The sequence below is a fragment of the Colossoma macropomum genome, unplaced genomic scaffold (genome assembly GCF_904425465.1).
Source record: "Colossoma macropomum unplaced genomic scaffold, Colossoma_macropomum, whole genome shotgun sequence".
NCBI lineage: Eukaryota > Metazoa > Chordata > Actinopteri > Characiformes > Serrasalmidae > Colossoma > Colossoma macropomum.
Genome location: NW_023494784.1, coordinates 26,976,250 through 27,002,658, shown reverse-complemented (window position 1 = coordinate 27,002,658; position 26,409 = coordinate 26,976,250). Strand labels below are relative to the sequence as shown.

At 37.2% G+C, this 26,409-nt stretch overlaps 3 protein-coding genes across 3 annotated transcripts; 1 reads left to right on the top strand and 2 right to left on the bottom strand.

Annotated features, from left to right (window-relative positions):
- Nucleotides 1-1,383: 1,383 nt before the first annotated feature.
- Nucleotides 1,384-5,836, bottom strand: LOC118805454 (cytochrome b reductase 1). Its single transcript, XM_036566245.1, has 4 exons — nucleotides 5,371-5,836; nucleotides 3,235-3,443; nucleotides 2,962-3,116; nucleotides 1,384-2,667 (listed from the first exon to the last, which is right to left on the bottom strand). Exons 1-4 carry the CDS (start codon nucleotides 5,555-5,557, stop codon nucleotides 2,412-2,414), a joined length of 807 nt encoding a protein of 268 aa, XP_036422138.1. The 5' UTR covers nucleotides 5,558-5,836; the 3' UTR covers nucleotides 1,384-2,411.
- A 131-nt stretch (nucleotides 5,837-5,967) lies between these two features.
- Nucleotides 5,968-12,455, bottom strand: dcaf17 (ddb1 and cul4 associated factor 17). Its single transcript, XM_036566220.1, has 14 exons — nucleotides 11,467-12,455; nucleotides 11,264-11,367; nucleotides 11,082-11,172; nucleotides 10,839-10,975; nucleotides 10,587-10,665; nucleotides 10,396-10,485; nucleotides 10,206-10,313; nucleotides 9,998-10,103; nucleotides 9,610-9,752; nucleotides 8,475-8,584; nucleotides 8,303-8,390; nucleotides 8,042-8,125; nucleotides 6,369-6,527; nucleotides 5,968-6,278 (listed from the first exon to the last, which is right to left on the bottom strand). The coding sequence occupies exons 1-14, from the start codon at nucleotides 11,647-11,649 to the stop codon at nucleotides 6,162-6,164; spliced, it is 1,599 nt and encodes a 532-aa protein (XP_036422113.1). The 5' UTR covers nucleotides 11,650-12,455; the 3' UTR covers nucleotides 5,968-6,161.
- Nucleotides 11,590-25,402, top strand: mettl8 (methyltransferase like 8). The gene is made up of 10 exons (XM_036566234.1): nucleotides 11,590-11,685; nucleotides 15,898-16,070; nucleotides 16,278-16,369; nucleotides 16,795-17,111; nucleotides 17,217-17,266; nucleotides 17,848-17,908; nucleotides 18,978-19,117; nucleotides 21,888-21,994; nucleotides 24,314-24,379; nucleotides 24,576-25,402. The coding sequence occupies exons 2-10, from the start codon at nucleotides 15,925-15,927 to the stop codon at nucleotides 24,710-24,712; spliced, it is 1,116 nt and encodes a 371-aa protein (XP_036422127.1). The 5' UTR covers nucleotides 11,590-11,685; nucleotides 15,898-15,924; the 3' UTR covers nucleotides 24,713-25,402.
- Nucleotides 25,403-26,409: the final 1,007 nt, after the last annotated feature.

Below are 26,409 nucleotides of genomic sequence, written 5' to 3'. Positions count from 1 at the left end.
ACTACCACTTTAAAGAAATGTGAGTAGGTAGTTGGATAAAGAATAGAATCAGAGCAGGGGCAGTTGTGCAGACTCTATCTGTGGACTAGGAGTGAGGAACACTGCTAAACTGTATAACATGTCTATGAATGAGAATGAAAACAGTAAGTACAAAGTACTTTAGTGTAGAGGTGTAGTTCTATCCATTGAGGATTGCAATGACTAAGTCTGTGTTTTTCCATGACATTCTGATTTCACTAATAAGCCCAAACCAGTCCACATTTCACCTTGGATTTTAGCAGCTGAAACAGAATGAAATTAAGAACTGACTTGGGGTCAGTGATGGCTGTGGTAAATACCTCTGAAAACAGTCTGTATGCATTTTTAAGCAGCCTTCTATAATAACTCAATATTTGTGGGTTAGTACGCTAAATTAATTGTACTAGATTTAAAGTAACATTCCATTCTTTGTTTTAAATATTTGCATACATACACACATATGTATACGGCCCTTCTGACAGAACAGTGGTCATTTATGAAGGGTGCCACTAGAAACATGGCACAGTTGCACACAGTACAGGTTATTAGTCACCAGTAGTGGAGGCATAAAAATTGAGTTGCAACTTAAAACTGACTGTAAAAAAAAAGTTTAATAGGCCCATATTCTACATTTTACTTCTTTTCTTGGAGATCCACTTGAGCTTTGTTGTGTGGGTTTTTGTACCAAAAACAGTTGAAACTGATTTTAACAGGCTTTTTTTGTTACTATGCCCTTTAACACTGATATATGTAAATAATCTCTATTCAGAGTGGCTGCACTGTATTGCACCTCATTTAAAAAAGCAGCCTGGGCTGAAACAGTCCTTGTAACTTTAGTGTGAATGGGCGGGGATAAATTGCTGTTGGCATGACATCACAAAAAACAAATTGAACAAAATGCTCTTGCAGCTTAATTTTCTCATATGGACTGTATGAACTGGGGCATGACCGGTGTATTTCAAAACTTTAACAATGTTTACATACTGCATCAAAATATTTTGTGTCCAAAAAAGGTCAGGAAAATTAGTTTTTCCTTTTTTGATGTACTTAATAAATTGGCCACTGAATGTAATATTTTAGGTCTTGCACTGTGATAGATGTGCATGAAAAATGTAGTAGCTTTGAAAGTACAATAAAAACTCCTGCAATGCTTTGACATTATGAGATCAACATGTTTACGGCAGGACTCCAACTACATGTTTCATGTAACCTGTTTTTGTATGGATGTCTACTTTGATGCACCTTTTGTGTAAGAAATCTGTTGTTTTGCTGAGGAACAGAAATGTGGCTTAATAAAACTGAAGATTAAGTGCAAAAAACAGCTGCCAACTGTTTTGTTAGTAAAAAGAAAAGTGGTGACAGACGGAAATTACAGAATATTTTATTGATCTTGGAAAATCATAAAAATATAGCAAATAACTCTCTAAACAATACTGATTTTCTTGTATGATTATGTAATACAAGGTCATTCACATGAAGGTCTGGATATACTGCACATATTTGGATGCGGTTTTGAGCAGAAAGACTCTGACAGAATCAATGTTTTCATTCCTTCATAAAGCAAAGCATGTCAGCAATCCAGCATTTAAAAACATGGATCTGCCAAGACAGTAAAAAAGCACATATCTTGCTTGCTGCAGTATACAGCTGCTGCACATAATCAGATTCTAAGTCTAAGCCTAAGTGTTTTTAGGCCTCAACTTGTGCAAAAGTCCCCTTTCCCCAAAAACAATCACAACGCTCTAACAGACACAAAACTAACCAACAAAAATGTAAACACTTCAAAATCTCAGAACATTTTTCACAACCAAAAATAATCTTTTGGGACAATGTACTATTGTAAAGATATACTTTTCCAGTTATTGAATATATTGTAACTGTTGTAGAACTATTAACTATAGTAAAATGATGTTAGTGCAATTTCGTAAGTGGATATTGGCAAAAAGTAATAATACAACAAGAACATGTTTTAATAACTTCGCTAAAATTGAATAGTGCTCAGTTTGAACTATAATGTTCCATTTGGAATTTGGAATGTCAGCATAGATGTATCAACCACAGGAAGGTGACAAGTTTAAAAGGAACCATGAAGGCATTCTTGTGAGGAAATGTGCACTGACCACTGTATTATCCCTTTCATCCCTTTAAAAAAAAAAGTATAAAAAATAACCCTTACAAAAGTATGACATTCAAAACTTCTCCCTCTGAAAAATACGTTTAACATTGGTAACAGTGTAAAATTAGCCTTAGAATAAAACGCTTCTGTTAAAAAATAATCTTGGACTTTATGTTTGAAGGAAGATCAAGTGTTTTCTGGCTTGCTTTAAAATTATGAGCTCAGCAGATAGACACTTCCTCCTACATTACCTCTTTTATACTGCTGATCCTGAATCTTACATTTTGCCATTTCTTCCGTGAGCCTCACTGCTGGGCTCTGTGTCTGGTCTCTCGGACATGGCTGTGCTCGCTTTGGTGCCTGCTGGTGTTGGCTCCCTGCTGTGCTGTGAGCGGAGGACCTGCTCACTGGGTCTCTTCCATGAAGGACGGGTGGCGATCCAGAGAATAAGTCCCCCAAACACGCTTATCAGTAAGCCAAGGACATTAACAAATGTGGCTTCTTCAGGAGAATCTTTATATGCCAGACCTTTCCTATAAGAACAAGACAAAAGAAGACCTGTTACATGTGTTTTATGCATCTTGTTACGGAATAGAAATTCGACACGTAACATTTGATTCGATAAAACCTGTAAAAACTGCCGAAGCTATGTTTGGAAATATTACAGCACTTCAGCTTGATATGACTGGTGTTACTGAGTTTGACCACAGTGGTGCTTATAAGAAACAAGACACAAAGTACGGGTTTCAGAAGACACGCTTTGCATGATAAAGCACATTCAGCATTTACCCCCTGAGCAGTCAAAACCTATAATCCTGCATACTTACAGGGCAAATATGAGCTTCTCAGTAATGCCCATGAGAGCAGCAGCAATCACACTGGTAAAGATAAACAGGCCACTGTACACATGTATAGGCATAAATACAGCTCGCAAGTGTACTGGGCTTACGGGAAGGAGGTAGATGCCAATGCCCAGTACAATCTGTTCAATTACAGAGAAAGAAAGAAGAATAAAAACAACTAGTCTGCTTAAGCAATACACACAGAAATGAGTACATATTTGAATTCTTATTGACCTGTGAAAAAGGTGTGAATCTTACCTGTAGTGAGTACAGAATGATTGCAGTTAACCCTACCCAACTGTGCAGGCTGTACATGTTGGGAATGTTCTTTGTGTTATGAAAGTCAAACACTGCTACCAGAGAAATAGCAGCCAGGATGAAGGCCAGCACATTCAGGCCTGCATGAATGAACTTCATCATCAACTTACTGCACTTCCACGTCCATGGGAGCCTGTACACAACAATTGCTGGAGTAAAAAGAAAAAGATCACTTGGACGTGTATCTGGTTTCTGTTAGAGCGAAACACTTCTTTATGCCATTACAGACCTGACTCTTGATAAAAATCTTCCTCTACAGTAAATACATATGTACACATTTTTACATATTTGTCACAGTCTCTGTTAAACACTGTGCAAAGTAGCCCATCTCTTGGATAAAACACCTTGTGGTATAATGCCCCAAACTATATACTGACCTTTCTTTAGCTTACATGGTTAACTTCTAACATTACACTCTTTAAACTGGCCTGTCAATGCCCATGAAATGGGGTACAAACCCCCTTAAGAACAATGGGCCTCATTCACCAATATCAAGTTTTTTTCTTAAATTTGTCTTTAAGAAAGGTCAGATTCATGACGTGTTCTTAAACTGCAGAACTGTTTGCACCTTTGTGCTCTTGGGTGTGTAGATTCTGTTCTTTGCTAAGAACAAATCCCAAATTAAGAAAACACTGGTGAATGTCAGAATCATTGTGAAAAAGTGGGTTTTAAGAAGAAATTTCTTCTTATCAACGGTTGGTGAATGAGGCCCAATACCCATTTAATGGTCCTGTAAAATTATACCACATTTGTATATGAGTTTAGCAGAAAGACAAAAGGCATCTTCCATCAACTGACATCTGATTTTTACAGCATGTAAACAAAGCAATAACATTACACATATAACTAATTATTCAAAAGCACAGATGACTAGTGGACGTGACCTTACATATTAAGTGTAAATATGACTGGCTAAAAAACTTCCATACGAACTCCTCTCCAGCAAGATCGGTAATCTCACTCAATTTTGGCTAGCTAGCAATGCTAAAGGATCGCCTGCATCATTTATGCCCGCTACTGTATATGTGCAAATGCTAGTTCATCTGTAAACTACAGTTATCCACCGGGTTCATCATGATGATTAAATACTGATGACATATGCTGGGTCTGAAATGGTCCCCATATCACTGTAGGACACTACCATAGTGAACAGAATTTGTGCTGGTAGCCGATTTCAGACACTAAGGTTATACAGGTTTGCTCATTACTCACAAACAATGCATTGCATTGTGCATTATGGGTATTACCTATCCTAGGGTACACTAGTTGTACAGTACTAATTGCAGTGCACTGTGGGATTGAGTGTGCTGGATATTCTGCACTATATTTTCAGAGAACCTTACAAAATGGCCAAACCCCAAAATAGTGCACTATAGTGAACAGGACAGAGTTTTGGACACAGCTTAAGCCTAACTAAATACTATTTTGGGACAGTATGTGTGGGCCTTTTGTCTGAAACAACTGAGTTTTATAATTTCACTTCTAAAGGAAAAACCATGTCCTGCCCCCACCCATATATTTTTAAAGGTTCCAGGCAAACAGTTCCCAGGAATGCAGCCACCCAGATGAAAATCCAACATTAGCCAAAGCTCAGACCTTCAGTTGTGGTTGTAGGAGACTGACTGGTCCAATCATTTGATCAGGAGAGAAAAGAAGGACGTCTTAACCGGGAGAGCGTCTTATCACCCATTTAAATCTAATCATCCTAAATGTGATGTTTCTGCGTTTTAAAATCTAAACAACACTAGACCCCAGTCATTCTGTTCAACCAGTGTGTCCTTCTTTTAACATAACAGTCGTGCAGAAAATGTAAAACTTAACAAACGCCTTTACATCAACTATCGTCATAAGAGTTTCTTGCGAGGTCACGTGATCTGGAGTTGGTCAAGTTGCTATTTCTCCACTGGACTCTGTGCTGTTCTGTGTAAAATCTCAGGAATTTGAACACAGTTGCTACACGGTAGTAAACTCGTAAACCCGTTCTTGGCTATTTCTCACAAAATCGTGTGTCGCTGAAAATTACAGAACACAAAAGGGTTGCACGCCATTACACAAGTTACCAACCAAACTTCTTACCAATTCCTTGCAGAAAAATAAAGCCGATCACAACCAAAAGAGGATGCCAGTTGAACTCGGCCTCTTTTCCATCCCATCCAAGCCCCTCACGGAAGTGCAGAACCCATCTGAGGACGAAAACTACAGAGACGAAGCCCACCGCAAAGGCGAAAATCAGCAGAGCGAGGAACAGCCTGTAGTTCTCCATTGCTGGTGTGTCACCGTTATGAGGAAAAACACTATAGTGAGCTCACTGGAGGAATTCCGAGAGGTCAGTTCGGGGGCTGGCTCATTCTCAAGCTGCTCTCAAAACCAACTTCGTCTGTCTTTTTTTCCCCCTTTCCTTTTTTTTTTTTAGCCAGTCACCGTTTTGTAACTTGCCACATCCACCGCCGTTACGCAAGGGATAATGGCGAAATTCACCATCACATTGAACGGTGTTGACTACGTTTACACGGGGGTTTCGGGCTTTTATTATTGTTATTAAAGATACTTGAAAGCTTTTTGAGCGCAATAGCTGAAGACTACACGCTGGTGTTTTATTGTGTTCACCACAGAAAACCTGACGTCACTGAGAACCAGTCGAGATTTAAAGAGGAAATGACATTAACAGCCCACTTTCACATCAACAGAAATCATACTTTAATTCCGTCTCTTGGTTTTATTCAAACATTGAAACTTTGGTCTTTTAAACATGGTAAAAAAAAACAAACAACCCATTATTATTAGCTTTAACATCCTATTACAAACTATTTTCCTGCTGAAATGTGAGTACTTTAAAAGTCTAGATGAATTATACATATTTGGCAGTGTCATCTTAAGTTCTTCCTTCGGTTCATCTTGTAAACATGGCAGCTAAAGTTGTTGTTTCTCTCTTGTTCAATGTGGATGACTGTGTCTCTGTCAAAGTAGATTTCATGACTGTAGGTCTGAAAGAAAGAAATACTTATTTGTAAAAATTGCTCTCGAAAAAAAGGAACCAACTGTAAAATCTTGTTTAAAAGATGAGGTATACTCACCACATCCCACGGTTCCTCAAGGGCAATTCTCTTCATTAATACTCCACTTTTGTTATCATGGAGTCGAACACTGGCCTGTCCCACACCCTCCTCTGTGGGACTCACATCCACAATAGCCAAGAGATCCAGCTCATCCTCATACTTAGCCATCTTAAATGTCTGCAAACCATCAAAGGAAGTACAATTGTATATAATGAATATACACATTCATCTGCTGTATAGTTTGTTATCTCCAGTTCCTTACTTTAATATACAAACTTCAACTCCAATAAAGTTGGGACAGTATGTGAACTGCAAATTAAAAACAAAGCAGTGATTTGCAAATCTATTTTGACATGTATTTAAATGAAAACAGTACAAAAACAAGTTATGTAATATTTTAACTTATCAGCTTTCTTGTCTGTGTAAATATATGCTCATTCTGAAGTTGATGCCTGCAACACATTGCAAAAAAGTCAGGACAGGAGCAATCTGTGACTAGGAACATTGCGAAATGTTCAAAGAAACATCCTAAACAGATGGGTATAAAGATAATCCAATTAAAGCCTAGTTCTTTATGAGCAAGGATTGGTCAAGGAACAACACTGCAACAAAAGTGTGTCAGCAAACAATCTAACAGTTGAAAAACTTATTACTTGTTACTTAATGCCATGGTTTGAAGGTACATTAGGGCCTGATGTGTGGGCAGCACATCTGTGAAGGGACCATTAAAGATGAAAAGGTATATACACATTCTGGAGTAACATATGGTGCCTTCTAGATGCATCTTTTGCAGGGATGTATATGCTCATTTCATCATGACAACCCAAAACACATTCTGCATGTGTTACAGCAGCATGGCTGTAAAATCAGAGAGTTTGGGTGGCTAGACTGGCCTGCTTGAAGTCCAGCCCTGTCACCCACTGAAATGTGTGGTACATTATGAAGCGCAAAATACGACAACAAAGGCCCTGTACAGTTGTGCAGCTGAAGACTCGAATAACAAAGAATGAAGGGGAAAAAAACAGGTTTCAAAACTGGATTAATTTGTGTCCCAAAACGGTTATTAAGTGGTAAACAAACTCCTGTCCCCTTTTTTTTTTTGGAATGTCCTGAAGACATCAAACTTGGAATTAGCCTATATTTACAAAAAGGAAGTTAATAAGGTAAAGCATCAAGTTTTTTTTAAAATACAGATCCAAGGGGATTTACAAAACGCTTTCTGTTTTTATTAGCATTTCACATACTGACATAACATTTTGAGAACTGAGGTTTTTTCTAATGTAGTTTGTAAAACCTTTTACAATAAAAAGCCAAATTATGTTTTATCTATGTTTTAGTGACCCATTTTTTTTTCAAATACAGGGCATCAAACCAACGCCATACCATGCTTATATGATTTTTACAAAAACGTCACATATAATGTTTGTTGTTACAAGGGCTAAATTATTGGCACAAGTTAATTCCAATATAGACAATTTAATTAAATCTGGAGAACTGCTGAAAAAAATTTGCTGATGAGCTTGAGTACTGTGCCCCCAAACGCACATAATACATGCCTGCTGGAAACACTACTGATAATTAAAATTGTAATTCAAAAGAATAAACTTAAAGTGCATTTTTGTCTGTGTGGAGAAAATATTTTTTGAGTGTTTGTGTGTGCACTAAGAGTGTATGACTTAATACTTATCTACCTCTTTTTCAGGATCATCATCCAGGTGTTGAAATCTCCTCTTCACAGTGCGGCCAGAGGAGGTCACCATCACTTGGGAGGAGGCCTGCACAGAAAAGTTAATATTTTTTAATCAAAAATCATTAACATTTCATAACTTGTCAAGCCTACAGCAGAACATTTGTTGAAATCTTGTTTGTGGTCTTGTTCATCAATCAATGAGTGTATGAAAATGGATATAGCCAGATATCGAAGTTAAATTGAAATTGAAGAACAGACTTGCCCTCCTGTCTCGAGATGTAGTGATAGAGAAATCATGGACCACCTCATAGTGCAAGTTGAATCCGGTTTCTTCTCTGATCCTTAGAACACTTTAAAGGAAACAATAACCAAACATTCAGATACAACTACACTACATTAACCACGTGCCTTAACTTTATTTATCAGAGCCTCACTTTATGGTGCTGGGTCCAGCGTGGATGATCCTGCCTGAGTCATCAGGGTGGAAGAAAATCCAATCTGCCTCCAGCGAGTCACACTTCATGTCTTGTATGCCATTCTTTGCCTGTTTTAAGGGAACTCATGTCAGCGAAGCATACATAAGAGATTAGAATCAATTTGAAAGAGAGAGTCTTTTAAAATAAATTGTTTCCCAACAACACTTTTTCCTCTACAATGTATATACTTAAGTACATTTGAAACTAAAGAAATAATTAGACAGCAACCTTCATTTTTCTTTTAATTAACTTTTTTGATTTGACTACTGTATCCATCTCTGTAAATGGTTGCAGTTGGGGCTGTGTACAGCCTATGCTACCTGTAGACAATTCTCTACAATTACTGTCAAACACACCTGCTTGACACTGGTAGTGACATGCTCCAAGAGCTCTCAACTATTTTCTCCCACTCACTGCACTGGTGCAACACTGCAAAGTCTTCAAATAAACAAAGCCTTAAGCAGGCTTAAATAACTCTCTATAGTGCAAATGACACATGGACTGTATGTATGAATCTAGAGGTAGCACTATGATTATCATTACTGAGTATTTTATGCTTAACAGCAACACTAACTTTGACAGAGTCTTTAAGTCAATTTTAGATTCCATCTTAAAAAAACCAACCTCTAAACTAATCATTCTGGAGTTGATTCTTTACTAATTACAAGACTAAATACTGCTGCCCAAGGACACTGCTGGCTGCATTTCACTGGTTGGTTGACTATTCTTAGTTCAGTAGTGACACTGAGGTGTTTAAAAACTTCAGCAGCACTGCTGTGTCTGGTCTGCTTGTACCAGCACAACACATACTAATGCACCACCACCGTGTCAGTGTCTCTGGAGTGCTAAGAATGATCCACCACCCAAATAATACTTGGCTCTGTGGTGGTCCTGTGGAGGTGCTGACCACTGAAAAAGAGGGAAAGGGTTAACAAACTATGCAGAGAAACAGATGGACTGCAGTCTGTAACTGCAGAACTAAAGTGCACCTATACGGTAGGTGGACCTGATAAAATGGACAATGAGTGTAGTTACAAGAAGATGTACTTACTGAAGTGGCTGTTTAATGTGTGGCGCATGTGTAAATAATTACCAGGGCACCATCTCTGACTGAGCAAATGTGGTGAGTTCCCCTGTCTCTCTTATGGTTAGGTGTGTAGATGTAGTGCCATGGATGGCCGCCAATCTGGATCCCATTATCAAAGTATGACATCTCGAACAGCACAGGAGGACACTCTGGCATGAGGTGAAGGGAGAAGCATAAGTAGTTACATATTACTGTCTTTCATAACTATAAGAGGCTCTGCCCATTCACTAACACAGGGTCTGTTAGAGGTTGTTCAGTACCATGGAAGAAAGGCTCAAAATATTCTATAAAAATGTCCTGCTTTCTTGAACAGATCAATTACACCATGCGTTAAAGTTGGTGTAAGGACAATATTTGCTGCAATGTTCATTAGAAACTGATGGTGATCATTCACCTTTGATCTGAATGTTCACTGGAATGCCATATGGTGCATTTCCCACTATTCCTCTTGCATCATACAAATCACACTGCTGTCCCAAAACCAGCTCCTTAGTCCTGAACTGGAACGAAAGGTAATAAGCTGACAAACGTACAATCTAAATCCACAGATTTAGACTCACTTCCATTTCAAGACTATAATACCTTGATGTCCAGAACATTACCTGCTTCATAATGTATTCAAAGCTGTAAAGCTTTACACATTTGGTGTTGTGCGACACTACCAAGACTCCTTGGGACAGGAGCACATCAACCACAGATTTCCCAAAGACCTAAAAACAAAAACCTATCAGTCATTTTCAAAACATACTTTTAACCACTATTTGATAAAAAGTATGGCAAAGTTTGGTTTACTTTTTTGCTGATCTCCAACAGTCCTACAACATCAAGAGGAAATACTCTGAATATGGCTAAATGCATGAAGACGTTATTATCAACGCCAGCCTAAGAAAAAGACAGAGAGAGAAAATGTAAGATCTTACTCCAACTCTATTGTGCACAGTATGAAAAAAGAACGGAATAATGAAAAAACAGATCCGCTTCACCTGTCGTGCTAATGGTGTCTGTTTCTGCTGAATGGATTTGACATAAAATGTTTCCTGTGGAATATCCCAGCCCAGAGATCTGTCAGGGCATAAGGGTTAACACAGAGATTACCACTACTGAAACTAGTGTTTCATAGCCTGCTCAAAACTAAACCATTTCAAAATCAAAGTCACAGTGCAATGCTAGTTTATGGGCACAACTCAAACTTCACTTGCTCACTTGTGTTATAGCTGATATTACAACCAGATTACCTGAATCTGAAATGAGGTGAGAGGTAGACTCTTTGTAGCGTTTCTCCTGTGTCTGCTGAGAGGCGATACAGCCAGTTATTGGCCGTTAAGGCCAGCAGACAGGGCTTCTGCTCTGAGGCATGTGGGAGCACCTTATCCTGTAATAAACATATCATAGTTAAACTGCAGGGGTTCATGGTACCATACATAATCATTTCTTTTCGCTAATTTTCAAATTACAACATACTTTATGAGTGCACTTACAAGAGGACACTGGCATAATAAGGAGTCCTCGATCTTTTCAGTTTTGGACCGCCTTGGTAACTCATACAAGAGCTGCGGCTCGGGTGTCAGGCTGAAATTCATTATGTATTTACACATAGTTAAATTTGACCAATTAAATTTGAATCCGCAGCAAAAACAATAGCACTGGGCTGTGCATTTACCTGCTGTAGCAGTTCCTGTAATTCTCAAAGTATATCCTTCCACTTTCATAAGAGATGAGGGACTTGGAAGATTTTGTCCACACCTTGGTGAAATGTGCACCATCCTTGCATAATAAGCAGCATAAATTAACAACCAGTAACAATAAGGGCCGCAGCAACAGAAAATAACATAAAAAAATGAAAGAGTTAGCTAAGCAACATACCTGGAGAATGATATTTTTGAGAATCTTGAGATTTTCTCCTAGTAGTGTACCGAAGTCATTGGAGGTTATCCCCCTTGTCCTGAAGCCTAAAGCAGTGCAGGCGTTCTTTATTCGCCGTTTTGTCGCTAGGGGGCGCAGGACAGAAGACTGATCCAAACACACGGAGGATGATGTTGACACCATTGATGGGATTTAGACTGGCTAGCAAAGTCCATCCAGGTAACCTATGTCGCCAGGACGTTTAAACTCAGCTGTCTTATTTAGGCTTCCTCGGCAGAAAAACTGCAGCGTCCATATTCACTTCCACGGTAGCAGCTTACAACCACCCGAGTAACTTACATTATCTTATCTTACTGCATGGCTGATACTCTTAGGTTAGCCAGTTAGGTTAACCTGCTTGCTAAGCTAAATGTTAATGAAAGCATCTACCTAACTAACACTGGTAAATAAACGCGACTGACGCTGCAGGTTGGTGATTTGAACATGTTAATCCAATGGCTTTCGCATGAAACTCGGTTTAGCTGTGAGTGCAGTTAGACGTGGGCTACCTCGTTCATTAGTTTTCTGTTTTTAGCAAACTAGCCGGCTAACTAGCTAGCTAACGTTTCTCCAGTCTGCACCGGGCCCACTTCGTGTGTTTTAGACACGTTCAGGTTGGTCAGTTGTTATATATGCAGAATAGTTTCAGTGCTTCACCAGTTTTACCTCGTGGATGTAACTATGCAAAGCAAGAGTATTCATGAGTTTAAGTAGTGTTAGAGTCCCTCTCCACTCACTCCGCTAAAAGCTTTGCCGTTTCACTCCACCTTCCCCTCGGTCAGATGGGGAACCCGCAGAAAAAGCCCGAAAACCCGGGTGAAACTATCGAACTGATAAAGTATCACTCCACTCCAGTGAAGTTAGAGTCGGAGAGAGACTCCTGAGGATTCTCACTTACTCGATTTCGCTCCCTAACCCGAGTGTTCAAACATCACCCCGGAGAGAGCGCCCACAATGCACTGCACGACATCATCTTAAAGGGGAACTCCACCGATTTTACATTTTTTTGCATAATTCCGTGGGTGCGTTATAAACAAAACCATTGAGAGTGGTTTGATGTGGAGAAAGTTACAGACTCAGATTTCTTTACAGTGGTGGTGATGGGAACCAGGGGTCGCCATATCCACAACACAAATATAGCCATTTTATTTTCTATCCAAAACCACCGATGAAACTCCACATGCCTTCTCAGTTTTTGTGTGTGATGTTGATGATGGTACAATAGTGGAAAATCCGGGAAAAAGTACGTTTCCTTTGGGGATTATTTTGCCCTGCATGTACCCCTCCACCATGAATGCATTCAAGTAAATGGATTAACAAGACGTTTTAGGCCAAAACAATATTACAACACTATGATAAAACAATGTCTCATGCATTGTATTACAGCAGATTCATAACCGTTTCATGCAATAACTTCCTGTGAGGGAGCTTTTAGAGACATTAAACTCAGACGTCTGGTTTCTTTCACCAGCACTGTGAACAGTTCGTTTAAGTAAGTTTCTCTAGAACGGAGCATTTCACACCAAACCACTCTGAATTACTCTGTTTACATCTCAACCATTAAATTATGTAGAAATTTTGAAAAATTTGTGAAGTTCCCCTTTAACTCTATCGCTGCACATCAATTTCAGAAATGTACATTTTTATTCTGGCTTGCAAATATAGATGTAGTAGTTCAGTGTTTTTTTTTTAATTTTTTTTATTATTTACGTATTTGCTATTTTTGATTACAGAACTAAGCAATCTTGTTGTTACAAAAAATTGTCTGTTTCAAGAGTTAAGTGTCCAGAAATATTGGGCGATATTGTTAGCAACTTTTACAGATTTTCTAAACAATATTTAAAAAAATGTGCAAGATGGGATATTTTTATACAAGCTACTGATAAATTTCTGATACAAATCTTTTTGAGGGAGCGTAAATGTTATAATTTACCCTAGTATCAGGGTTTATTGTGACAGAATGAGGGACCGAGGGCTAGTTGTAACATTTGCTGTATACATCTACTGAACAGAGGCAAACACAATACATTCAATACAGTTTTATGCTGTTTAAATCAAAAGAGCTTTCCAACCTAAATACCTAAAATTATATGCTTCAAAATAACTATCATTAATAAAAAAAGTGTCAAAAACATTTGGCACATTTATTTTAGACCACAAAGCAGAACAGCAAATATCAGCATGATACAACTAAAATATATCATTAAGTTGGCTTTCTATACTCAAAAAACTAAATGCTATTCCCCCTACAGTTTTTGAGCTAGATTTATATAACTTTGCAGGATCGTAGTACCTATACCCGATTAGGTTGCTTTTGCTTTTCTAAGGAATCCGACGTTCGGTTTTCGTAAAATTATCGTTCAAAGATTATATATTTTTCCCATAGGAATGAACGGGCAGAATGTTGGCGACATTCAAATTTGTGATGTCACAATGAGCACCTCTCACACACACACTCACGGACGGAACACATAGTCTCACACGCTCACAGCCTAATGCTCCGCAGCATCAGCACAAATAATGAATTTTTCAAGGTGGAACTGCTTTTAAGGTAGCACTGAGTTTAAGATGGCACTGAACTTAAGGTGGAACTTCATTTAACAAAGCATTAAATTTAAGGTGGAACTGCAATTAATATAGCACTTAACTTAAGGTGGCACAGAATTTAAGGTGAAACTCTCTGTAAGGTAGCACTAAAGTTAGGGTGGCACAGAATTTAAGGTGGAACTTCAATCAACATAGCACTAAACTTAAGGTGGCACAAAATTTAAGGTCGAACTCTCTTTAAGGTGGCACAGAATTTAAGGTGGAACTTTATTTAAGGTGGAGCTGCATTTAGGTTAGCACTAAATTTATGGTGGCAGTGAATTTAACACCACATTTAAGGTGGAACTGCTTTTAAGGTAGCACTAAAATTAAGGGGAAACAGAATTTAAGGTGGAACTTTAATTAACATAGCACTAAATTTAAGGTGGAACTTCAATCAACATAGCACTAAAATTAAGGTGCCATGGAATTTCAGGTGGAACTCTCTTTAAGGTAGCACTAAAATTAAGGTGGCACAGAATTGAAGGTGGAATTTCAATTAACATATCACTAAATTTAAGGTGGCACTCAATTTAAGGTGGAACTGCAATTACCATAGCACTAAATTTAAGGTGGCACAGAACTTAAGGTGGAACTCTCTTTAAGGTAGCACTAAAATTAAGGTGGCACAGAATTTAAGGTGGAACTCTTTTTAAGGTGGCACAGAATTTAAGGTGGAACTTCTTTTAAGGTGGCACAGAATTTAAAGTGGAACTCTTTTTAAGGTGGCACTCAATTTAAGGCGGAACTGCAAATACCATAGCACTAAATTTAAGGTGGCACAGAACTTAAGGTGGAACTCTTTTTAAGGTGGGACCAAATTTATGGTGGAACTTCGTTTTAGGTAGCCCTAAAATTAACGTGGAACTTCATTCACGGTAGGACCTAGCAACAAATTATCATCCAACACAGATACTGTGGCTTCTGCTTAACAACATTTTGGCAACTTTTTAACAACTGTCAACTGTCAACTGTCTTCAACCATTTTAACGTTTTAATGTAATTAACTTGCTTTTTCAAGCCAACTGAAAGTTTGTTCACAAACTTTCCCTTTCTAGTTTTAATTACATCTGTAGTACATCTATATCATTCATGAATCTGTGAATTAAAAGTTCCAAAAAATTAACTGTTTTGAATCTGTATTGGGGTTGAGAGGTTTGGGGTGGTCATGGTTGAACTTTTCTCAGTATTTATAATTGTTTGGCAAAGTTGGCTAGCTCTCACTGTGAGTTGGTTACATGCCTCAAAACAGTGCATATTTCAGCCACCAAGAGACTTATTTTAACAAAATGGGTATGAATTAGAGGTGGGCGATATGTCAAAAATATAATATCGCAATACTTCAGTACATTTTCACGATGCACAATATGCCACAATTTTTTTCCCAGACATCTGATCAGTTGGAACAGAGAAAAAAGAACCAGTAGTGCTACATTAAAAAAAAAAAACCATCAAAACGCTGACAATATCCACAATATGTTCAGAAAAGCATATTGTATTGTATTATGACATGATTTATTACAACAATATATATATATATTATATTGTTGTAATAAATTTATCACAACAATATATATATATTGCTCAGCCCTAGTGTGAATTATTATTATGTATGTTTTACCCAAAGCTGTGTTACATTTCATCACATGTTAGGTTGTGCCTCTTTCTGACTTGAGTGGAACACTCACAAGATTAAGTTATCAGTGCTCTGTGGTCTTTGTGGTTTGCTTTGTTTATTCCTTAAAAAAAGTGAAATTAAACTGAAAGATTTTGAAAAGTAAATAGTTATTTACTAACATACTACAGCTCTCCTGATCAAATGAAAGAGGCAAAATGAGAGGACTGTGGAAGTTGACAGTGACTGCTGTAGCCCGCGGTGTTAGACACATTCCCTTCAGACTCCACAGTGGACGGCCTCCTGCACCGCTAGGAGCCAGAATTCTAACCAACCCCGACGACATCTTCCAGCATAACATGTGGTATGACTATCCAGTAACATTTCATTATTTTAATTGATTCAAGAACCATAAGAAGGTGTACTGAGCAGTTTCTGGTATAGGGGAAACAAAAATTTACTCAGTCCCTTTTAGTTAACTCTTAACCTCATTCACAGCAAACGGTCACTCAAAAACTTGTTTCTGATTAGCTGACAAAGGAGAATGCTTACTCCTGTTACTGTGCTTAAGGGATCATGTTCAGTGGTCACCGGAAGAGTTTGAAGAAGCCAGACAAAAAGCAGAAGAAAACTCCAGAGAACGGATTCCAATAGAAGAGCAAGGTAAGGTCGTCCCAAACCAATAATATTTTGATTCTTTTCAGAATGATTACTGCAATGTATATGAACTATAGCTGTCATATCAGCAATCAAGTAATGTACAGATTATTTTGACAATTAGTTACGTTTTATAAAAGGCCAAATAATAGAAATGGGCCTTACTGAACATGACCTAACTAACAGACCATGAATAGCTTTTCAAAGATTAAAAAAATGTTGCCTTATTTTCTAAGATAAGAAACATTTAAAATACTTTAAAAAGAGCATTGCAGAGTTACAGAGGAGATCAATTTTACTTGAAAAAACCAAGTAATCAAGTTTAATCAGTTAATTGGGGCAGCCCCAATGTGAACATGTGTTGAAGTTTGTTGTACTGACATTGAGGCTAACTAGTTTGTTCAGTTTTAAGCTCTGTGTATGACTTCCAGTTAGGTATGACAGAGACGCTAACATGTATTGGAACGGATTTTATGAGATGCACCAGAACAAGTTCTTCAAAAATCGGCAGTGGCTTTTCTCTGAGTTCCCTGAGCTCTTGCCCCAGGGCTGTGAGGCAGACCATACCTCATGGGGGCAGGAGAGTGGGGTGACTGACCTGAACAGCCAAGGAGGCTGTCACAAAGACTTACTCATTGACCTTCCTGTACTTGGACAACAGCAGCAGCACAGCAGTTCCAATTCTGCAGTAAAATCTCACAATAGTGTTGCTTTCCCTGGACAACATGCTTCCTTCAGGATACTCGAGGTCATTAGGATTTCAGATTTCATTTAATTTTAGTGCTTGATTCAAGAATGGTTAATCGCATTGTTATTTAGCTTATGAATGAAATATTATTCATATCCTTTTTAGGTGGGCTGTGGTGCCGGCAACAGTGTGTTCCCCATCATCAACACCATCAGGTCAAAAAGCAGACAATCATGTTTTTGTTTGTTTCACTGTGTAAAGCCAGCCTTTTGTTTTACTGTGTAAAGCCAGCCTTAAACAAAAAATCATATTCAAATCACAGTCAACAGATCTGAGATTGAGGCCCAATGTCTTCCGTTATGTAACCATGTTGAGGTTTGGGCCACACAGCTTTAGAGGTTCTCCTCGAGCATTCTACTTAGTGAGCTCTGTGAACAAGTAAACAATATGAGCATGTCTGTTAAAGAAGAAATATTTAGGATTTTATGTTTCAATTAAAAGGTTCTCCATAAATCTGTTGCCAACAATAAATGAGTTGCATATCAGTGCTTCTCTGCTTTGTTTAAACTTAAATATTATAAAAATATTACGAATGTTTGGGCTTATTCTTTAAATCACATTGACCAGGTGGCCAAACATGTCAAACATTATCACTCAAAACCTTTTTATCTTTGAAAATAATGCAATTAAACTTTTATATTTGCCCTTGATTTTTTTATATTTAGTAAGAAAATTGTTAAATTGTTTTTTTCATGAAGAAGTGTACAATATTTTATGTGTGTTTTTTTCCTTCCAGGGAGAGTAATGCATTCCTGTACTGCTTTGATTTTTCTTCTCGAGCGATTCAGCTTGTGAAGGTAAAAAACTTCTGCAGTTAACATGAAATTAGATGTAACCAGTGGACCTTATCAACATTCAGCAATGAAACCCTTGAGAAAACTGTCATTTTATCAGACAGACAACAGTGGCTCTTCCCAGCCTTCATTTTGTGTTATCCTCATCCATTTTGCTGACAGAAGATCAGTCAGTCAAAATGGCTGCCGTGTCTGTGCGGTGTGCCTGTTGGCCTGGTGGATATTTGATGCTGTCAGAATGCCGAGGCTTTTGTCAAATGGCAGCGGCAGGCTGCTAGCACACTGAATACGTTAGATTGCACAGGGACAGGGACATTTAGTTTGCATTTTTCAGTTTTCAGAAACTAACATTAAATTGAGTTTGCATGGTGATTTTATGTATTCATGTGGGTGCTTCGTTAATCATGCAGTTGACAATCAAAAAGTAATTGCAATGAATTATTCAATTACATCCAATAATCACAACAGGTATTATTTTAATAATTGTAAGTGATTATACCAAATTATCCACTGTTATCTTACACTATGATCTATAACAGTAGGGTGTCTGATCACGCTGGAGATCAACCCTCTCCAGTCTCAGTCTTGTTCAGTCTTCAGTCTTCTTAGTGTTCTATTCTACATTTTTCTACGTTATACGTTTCCCATAAAGTTTACTTCTGAAATTTTTGAGGCTCTATGTGCCAAAAACAGCTATAATTAATTTTACATGACCCTTTCCAACCTCCTCTTTATCCCCTAGAATTAAAAGGCTGTTTTTAGGGTATCTTTAAGACTAACACATCTTGATAGATTAATGGTATGTAATGTGAAATGAATGGTACCTTTAAAACTTCAATAGTCTATAAATACTACACATTTCATTTAAAAAAGTGAGGAAAATTTGGTTTTTCATGATGAGCCATTTAACACATCTTCAATGCTCATATGTGCCTAAAAACCTTGATTCTGGCAATTATGTTTGTTAGACTAGGGCAGGACGTTACTAAACTCTGCTCAAGTTTAGAAGTAGATTTTGGCAGTTATGATTTAAGTCATTTAAGGACAAGGCCTCTTTTTTGCCCTCTTTCAGGAGCATCCAGACTACGACCCCGCAGTATGCCATGCATTTGTGCAGGACGTGTGTGATGACGCACCCCTTTTTCCTTTTCCTTTTGAGAGTCTGGACGTTATTCTAGTGGTTTTCGTGCTGTCTTCCATCCATCCTAAAAGGTAGGATACAGGTGTGGGGAGGAGAGCACAACAGCCATGTGCGCATAGGCTTATAAATCACCTGCTACTATGCAGACATCTATTTTTCTGACAAAACTGTCTCTAGATTTACTTCCTTCAAGAACATACCCTGTCTGTTTCCTGCATACTGATTGATTTCTGTTATGCTGGAATTTCTAACCCCATAACCTCATTCTTGACTTAAAAAAACTGCTTCTCTTAACAGTTGACCTGCAGTAAATCTATCAAGCCATCTTCTTCTCAACAATTTTTAGTCAGCACACTCCAGCACTCTGTGCTAGAGCAATTTGTTACCATGGGACAGTGTTAGTGAGATTTTGTTACACCAAAGCAAAATCATACTTTACATTCAATGTATTTGAGTATATAATATATATGTAACGTTTTATATGAGTAAATGATAACAGACATATCCTCACTGTCAGGACAAAACCCAAAATGTTAACATTGTAGGAGAAGGAAAATATTGTTCTTAACTTTGGAAGTTTATGGAACAAGATGTTTTTCCAGGTAATTTTAGACTTTATTCCTTCTTTCATTGTGAAACTTTAACACATTGTAAATGACAGCTAGCATTTTAAAATTTTGTAAAAAAAAAAAATGGAGATTAAAGATTTTGTTCCAACAGCACTGATATTAACCTCGATAGATTGTTATCCTAAGTGGTGGTTCTAGTTAGGCCTGTCACAATTATTACATAATTGCCTAATGACAATTATTTGAGATGATCTGAATAAGCTGACTGAAACCATTTTCCACAGTTGTTAGATTTCACTATCGCATTATGCTGCAACAAACACAAACTGAATTGTGTTTGTTGGTTTGAGGCAAATAAATGTAAATAAAGGAAAGCAGTAAATGCATTGAGACATCATGAGGCTCATGAAAACTAAGAAACCTTACTTCTAACTTGTTGCTCTAACTTGTTTAGTGGGCAGCGTTGAGTAATGTTTATTTGTTAGCTATGTAGCTAATTCTACTCTATTTAGCACCTATGCTAGCAGAATTAGAGTTTTTCTTTGAATTAGAGTTTTTTTTGCTGAGTTTGATTTTCACTCACTATAAGAAAATATAGCTTTGCTCAACTCTATGTATAATTCTGTGTAGCGGTAGACATTTTTATTAGCTACAGTAAACATAGCTTGCAAGTAATGTGGCTAATCAGCCAATCAGGCCATTTCAGTCTTCTATTTTAATATACAAACAGTGAACAAGAAAAGACAATTTAATTGTTAATCACAATTATTTATACAACAATTAATCGTCAGCTAAAATTTTGTGATCATGACAGCCCTACTTCTAGTATTATCCATATTAAATATAAACACTCCCCCGCCTTGCCCAGGCTCTGTGTATAGACTTCAGACATTTAACTTCACCACTTGAGAGATGTGCTGGAAAATTCTGCCCCGTATGAATGTCTGACACTGTCGGTTTACATATTTTGCCACAGCCCTTAAGTATTTATGATTCATTTCCAAGAGAATTAAGTGCAAGCAGGCTGGCCTTCAGCAGTACACTCGAGGCAGCCTGCTCTGTGTAACTTGCAGTGATGCTTCGCCATGTAGAGTGAGCTATTGTAGATTTCCTCTGATTAGGATTCTTTTTGCAGTCTGGCTGTCTACCAGCTCTTATGCTCTTCTGGAATACATTTTTACTTTACTTTTTACCTCTGTGTTTTTTGTGATTTTTTCTGTCTGTCTTTGTGCTTCTTTTTGTTCTGTTCTGGCTGCAAGATGGTTAAAATGATAATAACGATCACAATGATTATGATGATTCATCACAATTATTCAGACAAATCAGGAACCAAATGTTTTGTACATTGTACATTATAAGTTTATATTCCAAAATCAGACTGGCTCTTAGTCACATTGAGTGTATTACTTATATTTAGTGTAAAATGCTAAATATAAACAAAATAAGTAAATCAAAATAAAGAAATAACTATGCCACTGCAGTTTGCGAAAAAATAGAAACACAAGCCTGTCAAGTCTGGTTTGATTTAATCCATCATAGCCAATAAAAACTGATATTTAATGGTAGCAAGTTACCTAACTTTATCTAAATTTGCCAGTATGGGTGTCATGCTTATTTAATTGAGAGGCCAAAAATTATAATTCCCCTTGTGCAAGTCGGATTCTGTACTCCTTATTTTACTTATTTAATTATTTTAAGGCAGGCATAAGCATGGGGGTCTTCTCTTTAGTCTGTCATTATTATGGAGTCAGGCAGTCTTGCTCTGACCATTCAACTCATTAGAAGCAGAACTCAGGACAATTTATAGGGCTCCAGTTATGTAGAGGCATAAAAGAAAAACTAGAACAATGCTGTATGTGATTAAATGGACTAGTTCTTTTTGTAGATGCTGAACTGCTGTCAGTTCAGTGAATAACCAGATGATCATCATTACTTGGACAAAAAACTCCTTATTTTACTGAATAGTAATACTCTGTGTGTGTGAGACAGAGAGAGAATATAGAGCTTAGATCAGTTTGTTTGTTTGTGAATACTGTCTGTGGGTTCGTCTAATCTAACTGTGGGGTTCCCTGTTCTGAAACACATGATTCAATTTCTATTTACTCATGGGTTTTAAGGGATATCAGATTGATTTTAGCCTTTAAATATTAAGTCTTATGTGAAAATGTCATATGTTCGTGTATGTTCTCTTATATGTTATTCTGAAGAAAACACTGTGTATTATCTCTGTCCCATTGGACTGCACATTTGTTACTGTTTCTGACCACAATAGGATGCAAGGAGTGCTGAATCATCTGGCTGGCTATCTGAAGCATGGGGGAATCATCCTGTTCAGAGACTATGGCAGATATGATTTGTCACAGCTACGATTCAAAATAGGTAATTTTTTTATACTTGTTTAATTTGTTTTGCATTATATGTAACATGCTTGTTGGTGCAGGGATAGTGATTCACACCGGTGCTATGTACACTTTAAACAAGCTTTTGTTTGTGTGTTTGTCCATTGACAAAGCTACGCTTTGCCTAAAAATGCAACACGAGGAGCATTTAAATTGAGGTGTAATACATAATAGTTTAGAGTTGCAATTGCAGTTGGAATGCTTGGAATATCACATGACCAAGTTTCTGTCATAACAACAAATGATTGAATCCACACCCAAAGCACACACATACTTTAAAAAGCTTAGACAATCTTATCTGTTACGTCCACATGGATACTTTAACTCTCATTTATCTGTGGAGTAAAGTTAACACAGTAGACTTTGTAGACTTTACCGTGTAACTGCCCTCCCTTATCTTTCCAACATGAGAGAAGGCAGGACTTCTGTATGAGTTAAAAATCCGCAATGTCTGCTTGATGTAGCTGTGCAAAATCTTTCTTTGTTGTTGTTCTTTAATTTGGATTACGTTTGGATTGCATTTTGTATTACACATATCTTTTTGAAGTTGAAGTAATTATTATATTCTTATTCTTATACCGAAATAAAATTCTCTTACTACTTTCAAATGTAAAAAAAAAAGATTTGGTGTGTTTTATTGTTATTTCACTACTGTGTAGATAGTTCCTCCAATCACTCTTACAGTCCCTTCAATAATTATTGGCACCCCCGGTAAAGATGAGCAAAAAAAGGGTTAAGTCACATTTTGGTAAATTAGCTTTATCTCACACTGAAATAATGAGAAAAATCCGACCCTCAATTGAAGTGAAAAATTGAGGAAAAATCATCAAGAAATGTTTATTTTTTTAAAAAAAAGCACCCCTGCATTTAATACTTTGTACAACCTCCCTTTGCTAATACAACAGCACTTAGTCTACTTCTATAACATCTTATAACATTGGAGAATACAGAGCAGGGAATTTGAGATCATTCCTCTTTTCAGAATCTCTTCAGATTCTGTCCAGGGTCCTAAGTCCTTTTTTGTGCACTCTCCTCTTTAGCTCACCCCACAGGTTGTCTAAGGGGTTTAGATCAGCGGACTGGATAGCAGTGGCAGAAGCTTGATTTTGTGTTCAGTAAACCATTTTTGTGTTGATCTAGACATATGTTTTGGATCACTGTCCTGCTAGAAGATCCAGTGATGACCCATTTTTAGTTTTAAGCTAATATAAACTCCAGGTGCTTATGTTTGTGGTTAGATGACAGGAAATGCTTTTTCCCTGCATGCCTTCCAATACTCTGTTGGCATGGTGGCATCTGATGGTAATTTTGGAGACTTGGTGACCCCAAGATGCTACTTTTTTCTGAAGCTCTCCAACAGTGATCCTTACAGATCCTAATATACTAAATATTTTTTGCCTCTCTTACCATCCTCCTCACTGTGTGTGGGGACAAAATAAACTTGGGTTCTCGTACTAGGCAAGTTTGTCACGGTTCAAACTGACCTGTAGATATGGCATTTTCAGACGAGTAGCTATTTTTTATAAGGGTCACTTTTCTCTTATTTGAATTGTGTGTTCTCTTGTCCTTCCCATGTTGAAGAATGACTAGGGAGATTTGAGCTCTGTGTCACCACATATATATACCCCAGTGAAACAGGAAGTCATGGTTTACTGCTTGAAAGTTCCTAGATACTCTTATCAACTTAAAGCACATGTATCAGGATCCACTCCTTGCAGACTGCAGACTTGTGCACACTGCCTCATTAAACACACCTTATTCAGCTCATCAGGTAATTAGCAAGGCCTTCATGAACTGAATTCAGAGCACTAAATGAGGGTAAATGCTAATCTCTGCAGCACTTTGGCCAGGAAGGTCTCCAGTTTGACATGCCTGACTTAAAGAAAAATATAAATGAAAAAAATGCTTCAGTTTGATTCTAAGAATTTCTAGGGCTGCTAATAATTGTGGCATATGTGGTTTTGTTAAAAAAAATTCTTGATGAGGGTTTATTTTTATCTCAGAATAAATTTAATTAATTAAAGGTTGGATTTTTCTCATTTTTTCAGCGTGAGATTAAACTAATAAACCAGAAGGTGAATTTCTTCTAAGCTTTTTTACTCATTATTACCAGGGGTGCCAGTAATTGTGAAGGGGACTGTATGTATTCAGTATTTATTTTAATAACTAAAAATTTCTGATTTCACGATGCATTTAGTGATTTCAGTTGACGCAAAGCCATAATCTAATTGAATCTTTGTGAGGTTCAGAGCTAAGATTACAGCTACAGTTTTACAGCTATCATATTCTGCCTTTGCAGGTCAGTGTTTGTCAGAAAATTTCTACACACGACAAGACGGAACCTGTGTATATTTCTTTACTAAAGGTAAATTAAAAAATGTGTTTCGAAATGTAAAATCTTAAAATTAATATAAGGAATGAGTGAAGACTGCTGCATTAGAGTTACCTGAGATTACTACTCGACAGCATGAGTGCTTTTTTTAATTATCGATTCCTTTCAAGCCTGTTCTGTCTAATCATTTGATAACAAAATATAGATAAGATCTTTGTTGTTTCCACAGACGAGGTCCATCAGTTGTTCACTAATGCGGGCTTGGAAGAGCTTCAGAACCTGGAGGACAGGAGGCTACAGGTGAACCGAGGAAAAAAAATAGTGATGCACAGAGTTTGGATGCAGAGCAAGTATCGGAAACCTTGAAACATGCTGACAACATGGCCTCTGTAGAGCATGGACCACCCAACGTTCACAAAAAGAGGACCACCGTGATGACTTTAATGAAACATGCCATTTGCAGTACAGAAGAAAATGTCTATGATGACAGTATTGACATCTCCCGTAGCTTCCTCTGTAATTCCTTGATGTCTCCTGATGGGTGTTGTAAGAGTTGACATTAACAGAAAAGCCTTTCATAAGATGGTACTTCTAAAAGTCAAAGAAATGAAGATATCAAAATGGGATCTTTTAATAAATAGTTTTTTTTTGTAAAACCTATTCTGATTATTACTTTTTTGTCTTATGTGAATGAAGATAATAATAAAAATAATAAAAAATAGTAAAAGATAGTATAGACCAGTAAATGTTGAGCACCAACATTGTAATGAGGTACAGATGATGCTTTATAATGAGGGTACATGTCTGTGTAGCCTCTAAACTTTAATGACATGCTGTTACGTTTTACTTTCTGGAGGATACAGAGCAACAATGTATTTAACTAGTGGAATTATTAATTTATTACCTGTTAACCAGTGAAGTGTTTATACTAAAACTTCAGACCCCAGCCCACATAACTCTAAAGTGTTTACAGAAGCTTTTGCTAGGAAGCTGCATAAATATGAGTTGATTAGTTATTGAACGCTCTTATTTTTTTTGCATTAAGCCACACAGTTCATGAAGACATTTTATTCACATCATATCTATTGGATATTTACAATTATTGTACATTTGACCTCTTAAATGGCCTCTTAAATACACACTTCTGTAACCTAAGAATAGCTCAGCCAGTTTGCATTGAGGCTCCTGTACTTACTGAATAATAAGACTTAATAAGACTGGGATTTTAAGGGGTTAAACCCCAAAATGCGATCATTTGTGTGTAGTTTTAACTGCTTCTGGACAATAATTATACTTGGAAACAGTCAGATTAATGTTAATTTCTCCATCTTGAGTTTGCTAGGCCTAAAACATGCTGTGGATATACTACAAAAACCTAAAACAGAACTGTTTTTGTGCACTGCTTTTTCTGCTATATTCCAAATACTTTTTTGTGTGCTACTGTTTACTACACCTAACCGCCTTCCTGGCCCTGTTTCATCAGTGTTTTTTTACTTGTTTAGTTCATGTTGCTAAGTTGGTGTTATTATTTACTATGTGTATTCTGACCATGACAAAGACTTACTGTCATTAAACCAGCATCAATATGCTGTGAAGAGTCATTTTCGCAGGGGACACTTTCTGAGTTTCACATTCAAATCTGGGCAACAGCTTAAATGGAAGTTATAATTTTAGAAGTGTGGTTTCCCTCAGTTTAACTCCTTAAACCTATTTTAGGCAATCCAGGATCACATGTACCAGTTTAATTTTAAAGCTTTAACAATATGAGATAATATATGGTAGTTCTCTAGCAGCATTGATGTGTAAATGTGTGACCTCATCTGGGAAAACTACTGTTTACTGCTCAGAGGGGCAGCAAATGTAATTTTTCTTCACAATAATCATTTTTAAAATTAGATTGCATATCTAGAAAATTAAATCAAATATTTATTTATTAAATTTAAATCATGCATTGTTTGGTGTTGCAAGTTATTATACTGATTGTTGAATGGGGTGCAATTTTCTGTCCAGAAAAGATCATAGGAAAATATTAAGTCACTTATATATTTTGGATATATCATTTA